Source organism: Mandrillus leucophaeus, unplaced genomic scaffold, assembly GCF_000951045.1.
Source record: "Mandrillus leucophaeus isolate KB7577 unplaced genomic scaffold, Mleu.le_1.0 Scaffold967, whole genome shotgun sequence".
NCBI classification, from domain to species: domain Eukaryota; kingdom Metazoa; phylum Chordata; class Mammalia; order Primates; family Cercopithecidae; genus Mandrillus; species Mandrillus leucophaeus.
Genome location: NW_012110552.1, coordinates 119,925 through 144,317, shown reverse-complemented (window position 1 = coordinate 144,317; position 24,393 = coordinate 119,925). Strand labels below are relative to the sequence as shown.

General features: G+C 32.8%; 1 protein-coding gene across 1 annotated transcript in view; it reads left to right on the top strand.

Moving 5' to 3' along the window:
- The window catches only part of LOC105532540 (leucine-rich repeat-containing protein 7-like), a 335,660-nt gene that overhangs the window by 293,105 nt on the left and 18,162 nt on the right, over positions 1-24,393 (top strand). The window contains exons 6-7 of the mRNA XM_011970712.1: positions 5,654-5,743; positions 9,093-9,149. Of these exons, the coding sequence (XP_011826102.1) occupies positions 5,654-5,743; positions 9,093-9,149 (147 nt within the window). The remainder of the gene's footprint in view (positions 1-5,653; positions 5,744-9,092; positions 9,150-24,393) is intronic.

Genomic DNA, 24,393 nt, shown 5'->3' with positions numbered 1-24,393 from the left:
ACTGCACATTTTTAGAAATCAGTTACAGCAGAACCCCAATTCCAATCATCAAAAATCTTTATTAATTTTCTGATGCTCTGAAACAAATCGCCACAAATGTATCAGCTTAAAACAACACATATTATTTATTTCTCCATGTCTGTGGGTCAGAAATTTGAGAATGGCTTATCTGGGTCCCCTGCTTCAGAGTTTCACCAGGCTGCACTTTTTGCTGGCTGTCAGCTGGCAACCACTCATGGGACCTGGAGACTGTGTGCAGTTTCCTGCCATATAATTCTCCCCCAAGGCAGTTTTGAGTCTCTTAGCCAGATGGAGTTATATAATGTAATTTAGTTGTGGGAGAGACATTCCATCGTATTTGCCACATTCTATTGATCAGTAGCAAGTCATAGCTCCTACCAACACTCAAAGGAAGGAGATTATACAAGGGCGTAAACATCAGGAGGCGAGGATCATGGCGGGGCATTTACAATGTGTCTTCCACATAGCTGATATTATGTGCCCAACTGCTAAACTATATGGGTGTCTGGGTCTATTGTTATTCTATCTTTGTTGTAGTTTTTTAATTGATATATATAGATGTACATTTTGGATGGGCACATGTGATCATTTGATACATTCATATAATCAAATCAGGGTAATTGGGATATCCATCATTTTAAATATTTATCTTTTCTTTACACTAGGAACATTCTAATTCTCTTCTGGCTATTTTGAAATGTAAAATTAATTAACGTTAACTAGAGTAACCCTACTGATCCATCAAACACCATATCTCATTTGTTCTATGTAACTGTGTATTTGTACATACCACTTTTAATTTAAGCAATTAATAAAAGGAAAACATTTACTTAGTAGAATGAATTATTTGCCAATTTATAAAACATATATATTCTTTGAATTTTTAAATAAATCTGTCACATGTGAGAAGCCACCAAGTTACTTTAGGATAGTAAAATCATTTCATTATTGAGAGCTCCTTACTTAATGTCAGATATTGGATTTCATTGAATACTTTAGAGGAAAGTAAAGGCAACTTAAGATTGTCATCTTCATCAAGTGTGTCCCGCTTGCCATGGAATACTTTCTTCCTTACAGTTCCTCATACATTTTTCTGGAAGTGATTATATTGACAAGTCAGGCCCTTGTCTCTATTAGAAGCTACAAAATGTACCATAAAATTAATGATAAAGTTGAATATCTTTTTTTGGCAGACTTACTGGCTGTATATATATGATTTTTCAAATAACATCAAATCCATTTTTCATTGTATGTTATTTTCAAAATATAATAATGGACAGTTTAAGAGATTTTAAAAGTTCCTTATCCCCAAATAATTTATAATTTTTCCCAGGAACAGAAAATTTCCAATACTAGTGCAAAGTATAATTGTATAAACATTCAACTAAATCTATAAACAGAATCATATGAGAAAAGTAAAGAAGACATTAATTTTGAATCTAAGTGCAGAGTAACGATTCAATAAATTTGTGTTGAAGTGAATTGAAATAAAACATAGATGTCATTAAATAAGACATACTACGTAATCATATTCTTAACTCTACATTTTTAAGAAGAAAAGTTCAATAGAAAAATGTCAATACATCTTTTTTTTTTTAATAATCAGGCTGATTAAAACTAGCTTACCTTGCAAGCTGGGTTTTCATATAACCTATTTTTGGTGGTCCAATTTTGTCATTGGAATCTGCAAAATGTGGTCAATTCTTAAACTCTGAACAAAATGTTCTATGTAATAAGCCAGATTCTTCTAGGGCATAAGCATTACCAAAAAAGAAGCAAAAAAAGCAGTATATTTTTTATCAAAGAAGTAGTACATTATCATTTATTACATACATATGGAGAATAGTAGACTGAGAGAACCTGGATAGTTTTGATACATAGGAAAAATATTTGTCCCTACAAATAGAAAATTTGTATTTTAGAAGCCATTTTTTACTGAGTAGTGACACTGTTAAAGTAAATTATTAGATTAATGGTTTTAACAGTCGTCTAATTTTACATGTATCTTACTGATCATCTTTTTGAAAAGTCATATGTAACTAGTTGTTTTGAATTACAAGACATCAAAGATAATACTTAAATTCCAATGGAAATGTATTTAACATCTGTGTAAACAAATGTATTTAACATCATAACAACTGTCATACTATCAGGACATGAGCTCTAATGCATTACAACAAAGTAAAACACAGAGAAAAGTAATGACCTACCATAGCCTTTCATTTCTATAAGATTAAGTTCAAACCTTTGAGTTGAGCATTCAAGGACTGTAAACCCTGCCCTCTCCTGATATTCTTAAATATTAACTCCCGATACTCTCATACATAAAGTATTTGCTCCAGAACTCGTCTACTCTTCATTATACATCTCAAGTGTCTTCTTACCTCTACATCATAAAAACCCTCATTTTTCACTTGCCTCCCTTCTTTTTCTTTTCTACTTTCATAAATCCTATGTCTCTTAAAAGCATATTTATGGCAACATCCTCTATGAAATCATATCCACACAATTCAGCTCCAAAATACAAACTAGAAAAATGTATTTACAGCAAAAAAATCAATATCAGATTAATATACAGTAAGTCTTCACTTAATGTCATTGATAGGTTGTTGGAAACTCCAACTTTAAGTTACAGGACATACCAGCAAGTCTTCAAATAACATTTTTTCCTTCGACATCATTTCATTATAATGTTGTAGAGAAGATAAAAAAAATGTTTTGTTATACATAGTTGCACTTAAACTTGCAGTTTCCAAGAACCTATCAATGACATTGAGGACTTATTACTAACAATGTGTAAAGAATTCTCATAAATCAGTATAAAAATATAAATGTGTTTGTTTTAGATTCCCCAGAAGCAAATGTTTAGAAAAGAATATAAGCAGTATATTTAGGAGATGAGCCCAGGAAATACTTGTTGAGGGTGTTTTTTCAAGCTGTTTACAGTATTTGGCCATTGGACTTTAACTTTCTGGGGAGCTCTGGGTAACAGTGTAAAACACATACCAGAGCTGTCAAACACAATGGGAGAGAGAGCAGAAGTATTTATATTCCTACTTGTCATTAGGTGAGTACTGTCTCTGAGAGGGACATTAATTCCATGGAACTTGGGCTACCAGGTGCATGAAGAGACCAGGCTTTAGCAGCTGAAGAAAGCCTTCAAACAGGAAGGAAAGGGGCAGGCAATCATGATTTGTTCCAGTGTACAACAAAATGATAAAGGCAGGGAGTTCTGGTTGGGGCACCAATAGAAAAATAGGTAAAATAAGTAAACATGTATTTCACAAAAAAGGAAAAAATATTGCTAATAAACTTTTATTCCTAACTAATCAGCAAAGTGATTATTATTGCTATTTTATATTTACCAAATTGGCAAAAACGAAAAAAGCTAACAAAACCAAGGGTTAGGAAGGACATGGAAAAATGTGGAACTATTTTGAATGACATTTGGCTACATCTAGTAAATATAGACTTGCATTCGCTATGACCAATGATGTCACTTCTAAGGATATAACTTAAGTAATCTTTTGTAAATGTATACTATATGTTCAAAAATATTCACAGAAGCCAATATTTGTAATAGCAAAATGAAAAACTAGAAACAACTGTAGGCCGGGCACGGTGGCTCATGCCTGTAATCCCAGCACTTTGGGAGGCCGAGGCGGGTGGATCCCGTGAGGTCAGGAGTTCGAGACAAGTCTGGCCAACATGGCGAAACCCCATCTCAACTAAAAATACAAAAATTAGCTGGGCGTGGTGCAGGTGCCTGTAATCCCAGCTACTCGGGAGGCTGAGGCAGGAGAATCACTTGAACCTGGGAGGCGGAGGTGGCAGTGAGCCGAGTTTGCACCATCGCACTCTAGCCTGGGAGACAAGTGTGAAACTCTATTTCAAAAAAAAAAAAAAAGAAGGAGAAGAAACAACTGTAATGTTCATTAGAAGGAAAATGGCAAATTGTATATTCATACAATGGAATACTGTGCTATGATGGCCAATCAGTCACATCAAAATGGATGGATTTTTTAAATCTAATACTAATTTTTAAAGCCTTTGGAAAATGTTCACAGTATGATTTGATTTACATAATATTCAAAACCATGCAAAACTATGCAACATGTTTTGTTTTAGGGAATTAAATATTTGTGGTAAAGCTGTTTCAAAACAGAATAGTAAACATGATTCAGGAATTTGTGTGGCAAATAGGAAGATGTAGACAGGGAGGGACACCCAGAGGGTTTCAAAAATACTGATTCTATTTCTTGATTCTATTGTGGGTACACATATATTCTTTTATGCATATATGTATGTACACACATACATACCCAAATACTAAACATTATATATTTATATATATCTATATATATATGTGTGTGTGTATATATATGTGTGTGTGTGCATATATATATGTAAGTGTTTTATATATACATATAACAAAGTATTGGACATAGGAAGAGAAACCATGAATAAAACTCATATAATGTCCCAGGAGAAGGAGAAGCAACAGGAAAACTGTTGTAGAAGCAAAGAAGGGGAGAACAAGCAGTAATGGCAACTGTTGCTAGGCAGTGTAGGATCCGAAATAAAATGAGGCTAATGGGATTGGAACTTAGGATGTCAGTGGAGGCCTTGGTGAGTGCATTTCAGTAACAGAGTTGAGGTAGATGCCAGAAAACAATGGCTTGAGTAGTAATAAGAAGCAATGAGTATAGGCAGTTTTTAAAATAATTTTAGCAGTAAATGCAAGGAGGAAGACAGGCTGTAATTTGAAGAGAAGGCAAATTTGAAGGCTATTTAAGAGTATTTTATAAAATAACAAAATCTGGACTAGGCTATACATAAAAGTATTACAAATGTTTAAATAGAAATTTACTAATAAAAAAGTCAATATTCCTCTAAAAACAAGTCTCCTGAGAAATCCTTGAACTAAATCTTTTTACATTTAAAATAATAATTTAATCTAATTTCTAAAACTCATAAAGGTTATTTTCTTAATTTTTTGATGCAGTTTATAGCCTTTATGATTGTCTAATTATCTTTTCAATGTTCTTTGTCATTTTTAATAGATATTAATTAGACCAATTTGAATCATGATTTACATACATATTGAGCAGGCATTAAAGAAATCATTAGTCAAGGGGACAACATGCTCCTTCACTTTTCATACTGGGCAACTTTAGTCATCACTGTAACAAATTGTAAACAAATTTTGATGATTAAGTGAAATAGTAACTGGATACTCTTGCCTGACTATATATGTGCATATTCTGTTGAAAAAGGAACATTAGTTTTAAAATTACAAACAAGCCAAACAATCTGAGATTTCCATAAAAAATGTCCTGGCTGGTGTGCATAAGATTAGGCCAGCAATAAGAGATGATGTTGCTAATTTTAGCAGTGACATAAGTCTTAGTGTAGGAGAGTAGCATGGAAGTGGATAAATGCTATTTACTTTAATAACAGGCAAAATTTTCAAACTGTAACAACATGCTCAATAAATTCTTTCATTACTGTAATACCAAAGGAGAGTTGAAAAATGTATTACATTTATATTTTTACTCCTCAGAGATACATATTTTTGTTCTGTTTCTATAGCAATATCAATGCAATGACTAAAACTTTAACTCCTTTTTAGACTCCCTGATGGCTTCACACAGCTCCTAAACCTGACCCAGCTCTACCTGAATGACGCCTTTCTTGAATTTCTTCCAGCCAATTTTGGAAGGTAAGAATAAGAAATTTAAATTATGCAATTATATTTCACCTTAGGTAAGTGCTTTACTAGTGTCAGTTGATGAGACTTCAAAAGTGCCAGCTGTGATTAAAGATAGGCCTCATTATTATTCAATAAATGAAACTCTGTTAATTAATGAAACTTTTGCAAAAAATAAAGTAAAATTAGGCCTTTACATGACATTAATAGTCAAATAAATTCTAGATGAATTAAAGAGTTGAATATAAAAAAATAAAGCCAGAAATGATCTGAGGGGAAAAAAGGAGATGAATATTTATGGCTATTTTGTTGAGAAATACCTTTACAGGCACAGACGCAAAGAAGAATACCATAAATGGATAGATATGCTGACCTAAATACTTTTATCATAAAGTATCAGAAAATCAAAGATTTAAGGTAAAACAATAAACTGAAAAATAGTTTCATTATATATGAAAAAAATTATTTATATATTTAACCTAGAATTCTTACATATAAATATGCAAACAAAGATTTTAGGGGAAAATGGTCGAATTACAAGAAAAAAGCAATTCATAATAACACATATGAATAGCTGGGGAACACATAAAACATGTCTGTCTTCACAAATAATAAATATAATACAAATTAAAACAATAAAAGACCTTTATGTTCCAACGTATTGCAAAAACTTTTTTTTAGAGTATAAGAACAGAGATGATCTCATGCTCTCTGATAGGATTGTAGAATGTTATGACCTTCAGGCAGGGCAGTATGCTTTTAAAACCTTTGAAAATATTTACAAACTGTTGCCTCTGTGAATCATTTCTAGAAATGTCTATTACCATTGTCAGTATCCCACTGGGATTTATGGACAAGTTTATTGTTATTTACAAAGTGAAAAAAGTGAAATCACATATCTGTCTAGGATATTGGTTAAATATATTATGGTTCATCTATATGATAATACTGTATAATAATTAATAAAATTATCTTAGGAAAGTATTTTTTTTTAATTCTTAAGATGTTTCCAATATTAATATGAATCTATATGAAATGAAAGACTGGTATCTTAAAAGTAAAATTACGAATAATTTTTATTGTCATCTTGACATGTTTTTCAATATTTTTCAGGTGTTCTACAATGAGCTTTTTTGTGCAAAAGATATATCTCAACAGCTAGGACATTTTTAAGTTTATTGTCAACTACATTTATGTAAATGAATATCTTTGAAATTGTTCAAATAATAGACTAAGTGTAGCTTGACACCAATCTGTTGACCGAAGCTGGCACAGGACATTAAGAACTCAGTTGAATAATGAAGTCACTTAACATGTGACAGCCTCCATTTACATACTGAGAGCACGTCAACATTTCCCAGATTCCCTTACTTTTGCACATCACACCATCACAACACTTATGAACAGCATATACTTGGGCAGTTTTAAACTTCACAGAGCGTCCAAAGAGCATTGCCTGGCTTCTAAATGAATTGGCATTTCATCATTCATCCATAGAAACTAGTCTTGCCTTTCTGGCACTGACCACAGCATTACAATATACTTTGGATTTATCAAATCAGAAAATATTTAATTATTATCTTAAGATACATTTTTTTCTTGAACTTTTGTCAGTTCTCTTTAGTCGTAATGTGAGGAAAAGATTTGGGCAAGTGAAAAACATAATACCAACACCAAAACCACTTGAAAATAGAATATAATTTTGCATAAATTGCCTACAAAAAAATATGCTCTATTTTATTATTATCATCTAAAAAGGTCTCTAACCTTCAACTGTGTAGTTTAACAAGAGGACACTTAAAATTCCTTTTAACACCTGAGATTCTGTGCTCCTAAAAGCCAAAATCAGTACAAAATATCATACTAGTACAATTGTTGACAAGATTTGAGACATGCAAATACTTAAGAAATCTCCTTTACTAGAATATACCCATGCTGTGAAGAACTGAATCACTTTATTTCATATACAGATTAATCATTATAAGATTAAAATTAAATAAAAAAGCTTGATAGGAGGCAAAAAAAAAGAAAGGGAGAGAGACCTACATGAAAACCTAAAAGTACAGTAAATATGGGAGATGGTAGATGAAAAACTTCGAATAGTAAAATATTTCCCAAAACATTAAGAATTCAGATAATCCAGTTAATATCTGTTCTAAAGTAGCTTCATCTGGGTACATTTTAACATTCAGTATGGACGTGAATAACAATAGTGTGTCCTAGACTACAAAACTTAACAAGTAATTAAGTGTGAAATGCATTCCTAATCACAAATGTTACTCAAGCAACAGAAACTATGAATACTTCTCATTCTTCTCATGTGATTTCCCCAACCCCAGCATTGTCACGGGACATATGATGCGACAGATTTTTAAATGCATGAACTTTTCATAAATGTTAAAATATGCACCTTAGAGTCAATGAAATATGGTATATTGCAACACTTCTCCCATTGTGTAAATAATGAAAATAATAATAGCCAATTCTTATTAAAACTTGTGATATACAAGAAATTATGCTTTACATGTATTACATTATTTAATGTTCCAAACCATACAAATTTGATACTGCTGTCACACACTTATGGATGAGGAAATTGAATTAAGAGAGGTTAATTAATTTGCCCGGTGTCAGAGAGGCAGAATATGAAAGAGTTTGGATTTCACCCAGGTTTGTCTTCCTATAAAATCCCATTTTTTTAACTCTATGCTATAGTATTTGCTTTTTAGTTTATTTATAGTCTCTTGAGAGAAATTATTGCCATATTCCAGTGAACACAGCATCTGATATTTAGTATACATTCAAATATCAATGAAAATATTGAACAACAAATATATTTTTATAAAACATATGAAATTTAGAAGGCTGGAATCCAAAGATACCTTTGAAATATCTCAGTTAATTTTAGGAAAATGATATTTGTCATTGCCCAATACTGATGTAACCCTACTCATAATCAATATGTAAATTTCTTTAAAATCTATAACCATAGTTAAAAGAATATTTGAACATGGCTCTTTCAATAGTGATAATGATAGTTTACCGCAGTAAAATTTATTTTTATTTTAATTTTTAATTATTATGGGTGCATATAGTTGTATATATTTATGAGGTATGTGTGATATTTTAGTACAGACATACAATGTGTAATGATCAAATCAGGGTAATTGGGGTATCCATCACTTCAAGCTTTTATCATTTCTTTGTGTTAGAAATATTCCAATTCTAGTTTTTTAGTTATTTTTAAATATACATTATTGTTAACTATAGTAACCCTATAGTACTACCAAATACTAGACCTTACTCAATAATTTTTTAGACAGAAATACTAAGAGGAAATTTTAAAAATTCATTTCTGTAGACTTGTCAAATTGCGGATCTTGGAGTTAAGAGAAAATCACTTGAAAACTCTACCAAAGTAAGTGACTGTGTATTTTCTGAATTTTGAACTGTGATATTTTTTCACTAGTAAGAAAAATAACTACTTTTATTTTGTTTGTGTTTTGGTACTTTGAGTTAATTTATCTACACATTTTTCCTAATGGCCAAAAAGTATGGTATACTGTAAAAGATTCATATTACATGAGAATGTATTCTGTTTTATAAAACTGTAATTACAGGTAAAGGTGGAAAGAGTTCACTTAAGTTTCTTCGCATGGCTGAAGATACATGCCAGAAAATTATTGCACTAAAACATATGAAATTGTCATTCTTATAGCTAAAAACAATAGTGTCACAAGATTCAACTTAATAGGATGCTTAATTCTTCAAGTTAATTTATGGATTGTAGTATACCTTTCAGTTTTTAAATCAAGAATATGCCACAAAGTTTTAGGAAAAAAGATTAAAATGTTTCAAGAGATCACAAAGTGGTTTAGCTAAAAGTTATATATTCTTTCAAATTGTTCATTTTTACTAGTCTATTTAAAATTTGGCGTATATAAAAATATAGGGTATTTTAAAGTAAAAACTAATCCTTAAAATTTTATGCAATGTTTACCATAATAAAATGCTTTGTTTCACCCAGCTTTGCCTTATTCATGTGTAACAATAGAATTTTGTGTTTTACAGAGTTATTTTTGAAAATCAAAATGGGTTTTTTACTCAATTAAATCATTACACTTGTATATATTAAGATGAAAATATTTAAAGTACTATGTTGCTATTATCACCCTTCTGCAGTATTATAGAAAACTATTGAGTACAGTGACTAATTTTTTAAACATTTCAGTAGGACTTAGATACATCTGCTGAACCAAAATGTAACCTTATTTTTAACTTATTAAATCCTTTTCCAAAGCAAACTGGATTGACTAATATTTCAACAACATACCTTCAAGTACATTTTATGTATGATATTGTGTATTAAAATTGTCATTGTAATATAATAACACAATTATGAAAATAACTTTCAATAGTGATATGGATTTAATTTGAATATATACATAAAGATAAAATACCTACTTAATCCTCCATAAGAGAAGACAAGGAGAGAGCATAGTAATGAGGAAATGTCTGCATATTTCACCACCCAGCACTTCTGAATTATGCCTTTCTCTAAGCTAAAGCACTGGGTATGGGCCTAACCCAGGGGACCCCTCCCAGGTTGGGGGCATAAACAGGTGGAAATATGGTTGAGGGTGTTAATTGTTCAAGTGGAAATTTCCTGCAAATGCAGCTAGTGCCACGGAGTCCATCCCTCATGCTTTTGTCTGCCACATTTAAAGTAAGTGCGAAACATGGCTAACTGGAAGCTAAACCAAGATAGAAAAGCAGGTGTCCCCTTCACCTAAATATATACATTTAGGTCAAGGAGAAAATATTGAGTATGCAGAGGAGAATCCTTTTCCCTCTGTTCTCAAATAATGGCTTTCCTTTGAAGTAGAAAATAAACCTGACATAGGTTGTTAGGTTTTTAAATATATATCTTTAAATACGAATCTTAAATATAAATTAAAACCTGATATAGATTGATAATACGGACTTTATATGAGGTAGCTGTGTGAATAAATCAGAGTAATGAGGAACAATAATAACAACAATAATTGGTGCTGGGGTATTGTGCAGGCTTTCAGATTTTGGTTCAGTATTAAACAGAATTAAAATAAGTAGAATAATATGCATAAATGAATTTGGACATAGAAAAATGTTGTAAAGATATATTAGAACTGGTGTTGGGTCTCTTTGATAGACTCATATACATATAACTTATATAGCTGTTACATTTTAAGAAACCTTTTCAAAGTTACTTGCAATCTAGTGTGTTCATTTTATAACCCACAGACCAAAATCTAAAGAACAAAATTCAGGCATAAAATATAGATAACTTTAGTTTTGGGTCTATAGAATGAGAATCGCAGAAAGAAATTCTTCTTCGAATAAAAATAAACTTTGTTTTCACTATGTATTATACCTTTTGATCACCAGTCTATACCTGTAACTTAAAGCCACGTGAGAGCAGTATAGTATCCTTTATTTTGCACTCCCAATAAAAATAAAGATAAAAACATAGTTTTAGGAAAAACAATTTTAGTTTAACAATAACTATCCTGAGAAGAGATAACTCATGATTTACTTAGGGAAACAAACAAGATGTTGGATTTTTAGTTATTTTCTCTTCTTTTCATCTTTTAAGTCTATATGCTTAGCGATCTGTGCAAAATGTGAATGTGTGTAAGAATTATAATATAACATGCATTAAGATGTACATCCTTTAAGCAAACTGATAGATACACTTAGATGTATGCAAATTCTAGGATAATTTTTTTCTGTTAAAAAAATAGTATTATAAATTTCCTTGTAATCATTATCATTACTCTACATACATCAAGGAGGAGTAATAAAATTAAGTCCTTCGGAAATGCATTTGCCTAAAACTCATTGAAACAGTCAAGTCTTGATTATTTGTAATAATAGAAGATAGTAAACATCTGAAAATAACTAGAATGCCAAAAGGAAAAATTTTTAGATTCTATGATACAGTTTTTCCTTATAGAAGAATTATCTTCTTCATTGTGTTTTTTGAGGGATAGTCAGAAAATGTGGAGATGGTAAAGAGAATTCAAATGAATGTTAGATGTCAAGGGAAAACCAAGCCTTTGTTTCCTTATTTGTTTGCTTATTTATTCCTTCCTTCATTTGTTTGTGTAAGAGCATCTCAGGGTCAGGAATCAAAGAGAGGCTGGATTCTCAGTGATGCTGTCTCAGGGTGTCTCATGAGGCTTGAATGGGCCAGGGTTTGCCTCAAATCTCACTCAAGTGGTGGTTGGCAAATGGGTTTCTCACTGATGATAGGCTGGAAGCTTTCCATCCTTTTCCTATAGAAGCTCATGTGTGCTTCTCTATAGGGCTACTCTCAGTGTGGCTGCTTGCTTCCTTCTGAGCAAGTGGTTTGAGAGAAAGAGTGTACATCTAAGACAGAAGCCTTGGTCTTTATCTAATCTCAGAAGTGATATACTATGATGTCTACCATATGCTATTGATCACAGAGACCAAATCTGGACTATTTCTTCCAAAGTATGGAAGAAAACAGTGTTAAGACTATAAATACCAGGAGACAGGGATTAATGGAGTCCATTGTAGAGGTTCCTACAACAGGTCTGGTTCTCAGCATTGCTAGTCTAGAAATTCAATGCCAACATATACTAGATGCATCAGACACAGGAGGCCGACACACAAATCATCAAATGCACGGGGGATTTTATCTTAGCACAGGACACTCTGTTTTCCAGAACTCCAGCTATACTGGTGTTCCTCTTGAACAAAACAAGTGTGTTCCCATTTTGAAGGTTTTACACCGTTGAGAATTTTCTTTCTATACCTTTGCATCGTTAGGTCTTATGATTTATGTCTCTCTTCAAATAACTGCCTCCTCGGGGGCCTTCCCCAATTATGTCATATAAAATTGTCTCCCTTCTTCTTTACACCATTTCATTATTGTATTTGATTTTCATCATAGCACTTACTGCTTTCTGTATGATTTTGACTCTTTGCGTACTTGGAGATACCTCCTCAAGACAGTATAAGTTCCATTAATGAGAGGTTATTTCCACTTGGTCACTGTGGACTCTCAAATGCCTTAAACATGGTAGACATTCCAAACGAGAATGCTGAGCTACGGATTCACAATAACAAGTATCTGTCATGTGACCTTGACATTTTGCGTCACTTGATTATTTTTCTCCACAGAAAATTATATGGGAAGCCAAACATTATAATCGGATTAATCTTGAAGAGCAGCATGAAGTCAGACAAGGACAAACGATTGGGATTTCTCAATAGCTGATAGCCCAGACTTGGATTTTATAAACCTACACACATTTTCTCTCTCTCTAAATGGTTTCAAGTTAGGCACAATAGTTAAGACATGACAGGGAGAAAAATAACTTCATAGTAACTAAATTAATATTTGTAACAACTAAATAAAATACAAAAATGGTATAATATTTGCTTTTTATTAAAATGTGTCACATTTCATCAAGAAACAAAATATATGTCAAGATAAAAATGAAGGGATAAAAACAATTTTTTAAAATGAAATTTAGAAATTTTTTCCACAGAAGTAACATAACATCATATAAATGATTGGTAATAATCATGGGTTTTAACTTTAAATAAAACTGTCCCATATGTGTGAGAAGAATTTTTCTAATACCCTAAAGTTAAAATAAGGCCTCATTCATTAATAATTTATCAAGGCCATGACTAATTTTGTTTCAACTAGAGTTTAAATATATTATGTAAATGCATGTGTTAATTATGAAACTATGAAGTAATATGAAGAAAAGGAAACATAAATTAAGGTAACATGAATATTCATGTCTCCTGATGCACAAGGCATGAAGCATGATACCTCACTTTGCTGTCATAAACACTGACTAAGAGAGGAATGTTCAAATATATTCCAACAGAATTAATGGGGTAATATCGGTAAATACAGTAAAACCTGATGAACATATTCAAAATTGGGAAAGTGGATAGATTTGGTAGATGAAGAATGCTGAGAGTTGTTGGAAGAAGTTCTAAGTGGAAACATAAATCTGAAGTAGTGACAATATCTTTTGGGTCATTGACCCTTCAGAGAATCTGAAAAAAGCTATGGAATATAGAAAAGTATTAATTCTAAAGTTCAACTTGTATCTATTTTCAGTATATGAATAGTCTATTGTGAATATACATGTTCTTATTTTCACCTAGAAGTAGAATATTTTGCCTTTTATGTAAAATAAGCCACATCAAAATACCTAGTATTGGCTAGGAGCAGTGGCTCACATCTGTAATCCCAGCACTTCGGGAGACCAAGGCAGGTGGATCACTTGAGGTCAGGAGTCTGAGACCAGCCTGGGCAACATGGTGAAATCCTGTCTCTACTGAAAATACAAAAAGTAGCCAGGCATAGTGGTGTGCACCTGTAACCCCAGCTACTCGGGAGGCTGAGGCAACTGAATCACTTGAACCTGGGAGGCGGAGGTTGCAGATCATGCCACTGAACTCCAGCCTGGGCAACAGAGTGAAACTCCATCTCAAAAAAAAAAAAAAAAAAAAAAAAAAAAAAAAAAAAAAAAAAACACCCTAGTATACAGCACCAAAAAGAGGGCGCTCCCGATTTTAGGGTTCAAATTTGTCAAATGGATAATTTTAGTCATATAACCGTTTCTAGTATGTTGATTGAAGATGTTTTTAAGAAGAGAATATTTTATTGAGTAAATTTTATTTTGGGTTGTTAATAGGATTAGATTTCATTATCATCTGTGAAGGTTTTTAATTTCCCATAGTAGAAATTATTAAAGAATTATTTAAGAGAAAAATTTTCCAAAGTACACGCATAAATGATACTTTTAAACTACTAAGCTGTGTATGCTAGATATCTCATAAATGGTGTATCTATTATTTATATGATTTTATCCCTCAAGCATCGTTGCTTTTATTAAGTGATTTTGCCCCTGAAAACAAAGGTTCAGGAACTCTGTAGTACCACCTTTGTGAATACCTAAGGACATGTACACAACACAAATATACTTACAGAAGATGCCAATACATTATACCTTAACTAGACATACTCTTCCAAAAAGATTCACTTTAAATTATGTACGTAAATTAAAACCAGAGCTACACTGACAGCTGCACACTGTTAAGGAAAGATATTAGATCATGAAAGTCGAAAAAGACTGAGGGACTATTACAGATTCAAGAAGACTAAAGAGACTAAAAGAAACGTCCTTCTTAACTGGTTCTTTAGCTATAGAGGACATTTCTGAGACACTGACAAAATTTGGATTTGCAGATTAGATGCTATTAATTTCCTGATTTGGATGGTTGTATTTTGGTTGTGTAGAATGTTTATGTGTAGGAAATACTGAAGTATTTGGGAATAATGGGACACCAGATTGGCGGTTTATTCTCAAGTAATTCAGAAAAACATGATTTTTAGTTTTTAAACATTTTTGTAATTTTGTGACTGTTTCAACAAAAAAGTCACTTTATTTTTTATTGTGTTATTCGATTTCCTTTTTAGTTTTTTCATTGTGGTAAAACTACTTAACTTGAGATCTACCCTCCTAACAAACTTTTAAGCATACAATACAGTATTGTTAGCCATACACACAATGTTGGACAGCAGATGTCTGCAACTTGTTCATCTTGTATAACTGAAACTTTATACCAATTGAACAACTCCCCATTCCCTCCTGCCCTCAGCCCCTGGCAGCCATCATTTGATGCTATTTCTGAGTCTGACCATTTTAGATATCTTGTGTATGTGGAACGTGCAGTATTTGTCCTTCTTTGACTAGCCTATGTCACTTAGCAGATTCACCCATGTTTTAAGGTGGAATAATATTCCGCTATATACATACATACCACATTTTCTTTATTCATTCATCTGTTGTTGGACATTTAGGTTGATTCCATATCTTGGCTACTGTGAATAATGATGCAATGAACACGGGAGTGCAGACATCTCTTCAAGATCCCAGTGTCAGTTCTTTTGGATATACATTTAGAAGTGAGATTACTGGATCATATGGTAGTTCTATTTTAAATTTTTTTAGGAAACTATTCACTATATTTTACCATACTGTTTTCCATAGGAGCTGTACCATTTTCCAATATAACAAAGGGAACATAAAAATGTGTTTTAGAAATATATTTTCAAAGATAAATAAAGATAAAACACTTTCAACACAGATAAAATTATTAACTGTATGAAATATTTGTCAATATACAGGTTAAGGGAAGAATTTACACTTCCATACTAAAATGCTAAGGCCATCAGGCCTATAATTCCAGCATTTTGGGAGGCCAAGGTGGGAGAATCACTTGAGCCCAGGAGTTTGAGACCAGCCTAGGCAACATAGCGAGGCCCTGTCTCTACAAAAATTTCTAAAACTTAGCTGGGATTGGTGGTGTGTGCCTGTATTCCCAGCTACAAGGGAGGTTGAAGTGGGAGGATCACTTGAGGAAAGGAGGTTGAGATTGCAGTGAGCTCTGATCATGCCACTGCACTCCAGCCTGGGAAACAAAATGAGACCCTCTCCCAAATAAATAAATAAAATGCTTAAATATTTATAAAAATCAGCATTTTAGAAGTAAAGGTTCTATGTATATGAGTAATATATGCACTGTGTATTTTTTTCCTAACCTGAATGGCAATAAGTGCTACATATTTATAATTATCACTCAAATTTCTAAGCTATTCATTTCCAAGTACTATGTTTTTGTTTCTCATATAAGTTCATTTATTCTTTTTTAATAAGATTACTCCATAGGCAGGCTTATCTAAATATAAATTTGCTATGTTTTCTTCTTTTAAAATCCTTCCTTTGTTATCTAGTTTACTACCAGTTATTATCAAAATAATGAAGAAAGCTCATAGATTAATATGTATTCTAAACTGGACAGGTGTGACTAAGTCATGTTTCCATTCTCATTTCAGGGTCCTATTAATGAATTTACCTCATTTGGCATTATGCTACCCTACTAGCTATTTTAATGAAATACATCAATAGGTTCCTTAGTGCCATTGTAATGAAAATTTCATTGTCAGACACAGCTTACAGAATGGCTTTTTGATGTTTCTATTAACTCTGTATTTGTAATTCTGTTTTGTAACTGTAATACATAATTGGATACTGTGTGATTGCGTTATCATATTACCTTATGCTTTTACTAATTTATATCAATTTACAAGGTACAGTGTTTTTGCTGAACCCATAGTACCATCCTTTTCAGGACTGTCTTTATCAAAATCCCCAGTTTGACAAGCTAGCTAACCAAGGGAAACCACATTAGTGCCCTCTGCTTTTAGAGAATTGTACATGGAAACATATATTTTCTTATCACTTGGTGCTATATTTTCAATTCAAATGAAATAAGTGGACAATCATGACATTCTATATTTAAAAGTATTCTATAAATTATAGTGTGTTATAACAGAGTGATTATTAGAGTCACTTCTAAAATATCAAATATGTGCTTTCCATAGACTCACAAAGGAAAGACTGAGTTCTGCCTTGTGAACTAATTGTATTTCTTTTTAAACTGATACTCCCCACACAAAATTAAGAATGATAACATTATGGTTAGCTAAGGATGTGTCGGGAATGGGAGGAGCTTGGAAGAGGTCACAAAAGCCAAGTAACACCACGGTATCCAAATTGCTCTTTTCAGACTACTTCATTTTTTTTGTTGTTTGTTTGTTTTTTCTTTTTTTCTTTCTTTTTTTTTATTATTATTATACTTTAAGTTCTAGGGTACATGTACAATAGCTACTCTGATCCCTGATGATTAGCTTACCAAAAGATAGAAACTGCCTGCAGTAACAGTGATGCTGAAAATGCTGAGCTTCAGTTTTATAAGATCTCAGAGGCTTAGTCTATAGTGGAACAATTAGCCCACACTCTTACTTCTGTTTCGCTGAGAAGAGCTGTAAAGTACTTGAGTGGGAATGCACTTTGCAGGCAGAAAGCCCTTGTTGCTTGTTTATGAGTTATTTACCTTCTCTGAATCTCAATGTCCTTATTTGTAAAGAGTGCTAGATATCATTACCTCTTTTAAGCTGGGAAATGTATTTTGGGTAAGAGTTGATGAAAATAAGGCTTATTATCATTTAGACCCAGGAAAAATTTTAAATAAATTTAGTATACACTGACACTTAGAAAATCTGGGCGTGTGCAAGAAAAGATTGGCATGAGTTCTAGATATTTTTCATTTTATCTCATAAAAAATCTTTATCTTAAATGAAATAATGTTATTTTTAGTTTCTTATAATAAATTCTTAAAAATAATGCGTGATGCTAATGTGCCTTTCTTACTTCACCAGCAGTACTCTAATGAAAACTTACACGACTCATTTTCTGTCGTTCTCAATAAAAAAATATAGAAAATGTTTAAATGGTCTAGTTATTAATTCTTAATGACTTTTTGCTTTTAAAATTGGTAACTTCTTTAGTCAAATATTGAACTTAGCAACTAAAACACATGATAGAAATGAACACTCAACAAGGATTAGGAAAGGCATACATCCATGGTTTCTATCTTCATGTATTTTATAAATTCATTATTGTGGATTTTTGTTATATCCTTTATGGTCTCTAAATAAATATAGTATCTTTCCTAAATGAACATTCTGAAACATTATACTAATATTGACTTTTGTCTCAGCATCTCAGGCCAGAAAATACACAAATAACCTAGTAACAGATATATTCCTGCGGTCTCAGGTATTACCTCTGTGCTGATGAGCTGCAAACATTTATTTCCAACCTGAACTTTTTATCTGAATTCCAATTCCATATTCCCATAGCCAACCTCATATGTAATATTCAACACATGTTAAAATGGAAATCATCCTCATTGCTCTTTTCCACCCAACACCCCATAACAAAACCAAACTCGGTTAAACCAAATTAAATAGAAATCCTGTTTCTTATTATACACTGCCTAATGACAGCACTACTATGCACAGAATCACCGAAAGTAGAACTAGCCACCTCATTTTCCTCTCCTACTAGCCCCAAATCACTAGCCATCAACTTATGTCACATCTGAGCGCTCTTCCCTTCCCATGTTGTTGCCCTACTTGAGTTTCTTAATAACGCTTGCCTGTGCCATGAACAATTCCTCCTCCTTCTCATCTCCACCATTGGAATACATCTTCCTTATTGTTGTCAGAGCTTTCTTATTAAAACATACCGAGGCACATGTCAATTTGAAAGCGCAGATTGACTGCTCACAGCTTTCAGAAGACAAAATGTCAAGAACTGTCATAGCTTGGAGTCAACATTTCTGGCTTCATTGCCTCCCAACACTTTCATGATCTCAGGAGGCTTCTGCTACATCCAATATACAATGCACCTTTATATCTCTAAGCATCTTCCTTGAGATATTCCCTTTTTCTGTCTGAAAAACTTCAAACTATCCCTTAACTTTCCCACCACTTTAACCATGAAATTAGCCATAGATTTTGCATTCAGAGTGGTAGCTTAGAAATTCTTCTTGAGTTTTTGCAAGGCAAAGTTTCCATGGGAATTCAGATCTAATTATAGTTTTACTCAGAAATGTAATAAGCTTAATTCTGTGAGGGTTTTTTTGTTATCTTGAATATATTATCTGAAGCTTTAACTCCATAGTTCAACTGTCAACTAAGCAACTGCTGAGCAGTGTGCTTTCCTACCCAACTGCAGATTTTGGAACGGCACAGTCTCTGCAACAGTGGACACATAACAGGTATTGAGGGATTGATTTTTGCCAGGCTCTCTTCTATGATATTTTAGTAGGTGCAAAAAAAAAATTAAAAACAACCCTGAATTTCATCAGATATATTTTATTATAGCATCTTAAAAAATTTCCCTGCCACCTGAGCTTTGATTTTTACTTTTAAAAAGGACTCTTCATGAGTAAACAACAAACTACCCCATTATTGATAGTTGGTTCAATAAGACACACTAAAACTGCTGAAATGTATTTAACTCTCCATAGATTTTCTGCTTTCTTCAGGTCTCCTCTCTCCTCTCTACTCAAGTCAGGGTTATTTCAGGTCTTTCAATATGCAAAATACATCTTTAAAAAGCTCGCTTTTCTGTCGAACAGATGCAAGGGGGAATATTTCTAAATTGCTATAGTTTGCCACAGTTTCTGTGACATTTAAGATAAGTGGCTGAGCAATATTAAAAATAAAAATTCACATAAGAAATTAACTTCATGATATTAATTTCTTTAGATGCATATTGTATCTTTTCTTCTGGTAATATAAGGTTATAGCTTGTCCTTTCATGGATTTAAAAATATATATCATTTTCTTACCAAACTAATTTTTCCATTGTGTTTAATTTTATACTGTTTATATTGCATATACCCCAAACCTTTACCTAACTACTTTGCATTTCTATTCTTTTTACTTTAAATTTAACCTTTTCCCATAACTTTAATAGGACTCCTGTTCACATTTACTGCTTAACAGCAATATTTTCTAGTTATAAACTAAATGCACTACAATTTTATGAGCAAGATTAGAAATAAAATTAATTAGATTACAAAGCTATGACTCTTATCAAGTATTAGCTGTTTACATTTATGTGCATTCTAAAATGATGGGATAGAATAACTTACGCCATATGAGTTGGTTAAAAAGTAAGAACATTATTAGGAAATATTCAGTGGCACTGTAGATAAATGAATTATTTTTATTTTAATTACAGTAAAATGTTATTAAGGCTATCTATTAGCTCTGGATTATACTGAAATACATCTAAATTAAATGTATTTCTAAAAGCAAAAGCTTCATTTTGCTTAAATGTTTCATGGAATTTTCAAAAGAAAATGGAACAGCATTTCTTGTACTAAATGTAATCTTAAAGAGCATCTTTTAAATTATTACTTCCATCTAAATGGGTATACATTGTAAAATATAAAACACATTTTAAAATATATACATTTTAAAATATATACTTTAGTTTTATAGAAGGAAGACCAAATACCTAAAAGGTTTACTTAAGAGAGAATATAAAATGAAAAATCTTTGGCTTCCTATTGTTCATACAATAATATCTAAACCCCAAAACATGGCAATCCGGGCTCTTCACAATCTGACTCCTACCTTTCCTCCTACCACTCCCTACTTAATTCCCTAAATATGACTCGCAAGTTTGTGCCTCTGAGGATATACTGATAAGTTCTCACTTTATATAATGAATAAGTCAGTTAAAAATAACTTTAATTGATCATGTACCTAATATGTGTCAGACACTATTCTCGGTGCCAGGGGATCTAACAATTTTCCACTGTTCAATGACTTTCAAGTGTGGTGGAGGAAGACAGATAATAAAATATAAACAAATAAATGAGTAAGATTGGTAACTGCTATAAAGAACACGGGATGATGTTATAGAGATAGTTGGGTTTTTGAGGGCTCACGGAGAAGCTGGATGATTTGGGGTGGGGGTTGGATTTTTTGTTGTTGTTTTTTCTAGGTTGGTCCAGGAAGACCTTTATGAACAGGTCTAGTTTGCATCTAGATTTGAATGGTAGGAATGATGAAGTTGTAAAGAAAGAGAAAGAGCAAAAATAACAACAAAAGAAAAAAAGAAGAAAACCAGGTGTACAAAACTTGTGATGGCAGCAAGCTTGAGATGTCTAAGAAACACAAGGCCAGAGCAGTTGAACATGCCCAGTGCAAGGTGAACGAATATAAAAGGCCAGTGGGGTAAAATTATGAAGTGCCTTGTGAGCCATGTTGAGAAATTAGGATTATATTCTGATCATAATGGGAAGCCATAGAGACTTTGAGCAAAGGAGACATGTGATTTGATCTAAGCTTCACAAAGAACAGTGTGACTTCTCTAGAGAGAGGGGATTTTAGGGACACAACATTGAAAAAGGGACACCAATCAGGAGATGATTGCAATAGTGAAGATGAGTAATGTTGGTGACTTTGTCTAAGATTGTAGTTATGGAGAAAATGAGTGGGAAGATTTGTGATCCATTTTGGAGGTAGGTCCTTGCTGACGGACAGAATACATGGTGAAATGAAAAAGTAGGAATCAGGGCACATTTCCAAAGTCTGGGTTTAACTAATTGGATATGGTGACACAATTTCCTGATATAAAGAAACTTCAAAGAGTAGTAGATGAGGGGAATTGAGAATTTGATATTGGCAATGGGAAGTTTGAGATGTCTATTAAACACTCAACTGTTGGTAGTTAGATACATAAATCATCTGTTCAGGGAGATAGAAAGGTGAATTTAAGAGTCATCACTGTATAGATTATATTTAAAATTATGAAACTCTGAAGTTATGAAAGGAGAGAACACAAATAGAGAAGAGACGAGGAGCCAGAATTGAGCTTGGAACATTTACAGTTTGAGTATGGAAAAGGAGCCTATAAAAGATTGTGAGAGTGAGTAGCCAGAGAGTTAAGAAGAAAACCAACTACAGGTAGTGCCACTGAAGTCTAGAAGAATGTGGGAGGGAGGGGTCAATTGTACCAAATGTTACTGAGAAGTCAATTAAGAAGGAAAAAGAAAACTAAGCATTGGCATTAGCAAGATATAATTCATTGAGAGGAGTTTGATAAGAGCTATTTTAGTAGTGCATTATGTGCAGCCTTATTAGAGTAGTTGAGGAGCAAATAAGGATTAGCAAAAAGAGACAACAAGCACAATTTCTTCCATTTTTAACTGCAAGATGCAGCAGTGCAAAGATGTCAGTAACTGGACAGGGACATCGCGTCATGAAAAGGACTTTTTAAAGACAGATTTTAGTGGAGCATACTTGCAAGCTGATGAAAATGACCCAGTAGAAAGAAAGGAATTAATGATGCCAAAGAGAAGGGAAATACTTACCATAAGAAATGCTTGAAGAGGTGAGGGAATGGGATGTAGAGCACAGATGAGCAGGTGTCCGTAGAACCAGGGACTCTTCTAACATGGAAACACTAGTGGCCTGGGAGTGGAAAGATAAAAAATGTTCTCAACTAATTTCTTTGATGTTCTCTATAAAGCATGAACAGTCATCACCTGAGCACAAGGAGAAAATATTAGAGATGTGAGGAGACAAGGGAAAGCATGAAGCACTCCGAGACAGAGTGGAAAAGTTAATGGACAAGGGTGGTGTCCTAGAATCTTCTGGCAGTGTTGACCACTGATTTGTGATTTAAGGTTACACATCTGAAGAAAATCCAGTCAGAGAAGTTAGGTAGTCTTCTTCAGAAAGTCAGACATTTTGCAGGCATAGAAGGAGACAGCCAGATAGCTGGAGTTTGCCAAGTTAGCCAGATGGAGGAAGAGGGGACAAGGAAACATAGGTTGTTTATGGGACAGTGACTGGGATCTAAAACTACAAAATTTAAGATGGGAGACAGATGTGAAGATATGAAAAGGTCAGGAAGAAATGTTTTATTTGTCTTTCTCTCCTTTTTGATGTACCGTAAGTCTTTAAAGTGCATTCCAAATGCTACTCTCGCTACAAAATGTCTCATGACACCTCAGGCAAACAATTATTCTTTTCTCTTCGTTACATTACCATTTATCACATTATGTTGAATTTGTTGTCTACGAGTATATCCCCAAGAAGACTCTAACTTGTAAAGGGAAGAACTACATATATCTTATTCATTCGTCTGTATTTTAGCAACAATGCGGGGCATAAAGAAGGCTTGCAAAGAACATTTACAATGTAGTATGGAAGGAAGTGCTTTAGTGCCTAGACTCATGCCAAGCACTTGATGGAATCCTGTGAGTACTTGATTGATTGGAAGGAACAGAAATGAATAGGAAGTTAAGCTCTGTGATATTTTCTTATACAACAGCTGGCTCTTGATTATTGGAAACTTAATAACTCAAGTATAACGTTCATTGTTTATCTTTCTTCTCATTTCACTTGCATACCTATAGCTATTACATCCATCACTAGCCTTGGCGAGAGTTCACTACAGATGTCAACTTGTTTTAGTATCTTTCGCTTTTTAAAAAATGTTGGGAATATAATAACATGGCTTAAACTGACACTTTTCGGTTACACGTGGACTTTATTTGCTTTCTTAAGTTAGTTAATTGAACATATAATTGATTTTAATTGAAAAAATAAATATCAACTTTGGGCATATTCTTAGGTGATGTTTCCTTATAGGATAATTTGTTACAGTACATTTTAGATGGAATGAATTTCCATAACATTATGTAAAATGAAAATGTGTTCTAAAGAAAGAAATGACGAAGAAGTTACAGTGTATTGCAAGGCAATATGGCCTTTTCTACATTGCCAAATGTTGTTGCCTGGTGAGCAAACTGTGTAAAACACTTTTTATCAGAATGTCCATAATGCAATTATAATTGCTATAGGTAGCTTTTACCAAAGCTTCTGCAGCTTACTAAATGCATCCTGCCTCAAAATTTTACAAAATCTTTAAGTCATTCCTGATGCCCAAATGCAGCTACTGTAGAGCCTCCTCATGAGGCTGATACTGTGAGAGAGAAAAAAAAAAAAGCTAATGAATGACAAATGCTATGTTCAAATGATTATTTGATTTATGATCTATCTAAAATTATAAAATAAGCCATATCTTACTGGAATTCTGTTCTATTTGATTTCTTAATAAGAAATTAGCACCTTCCATTTGTTTCTCTTTTTTCTCTTTCTTTCTTTCTTTTTTTTTTTTTTTTTTTTT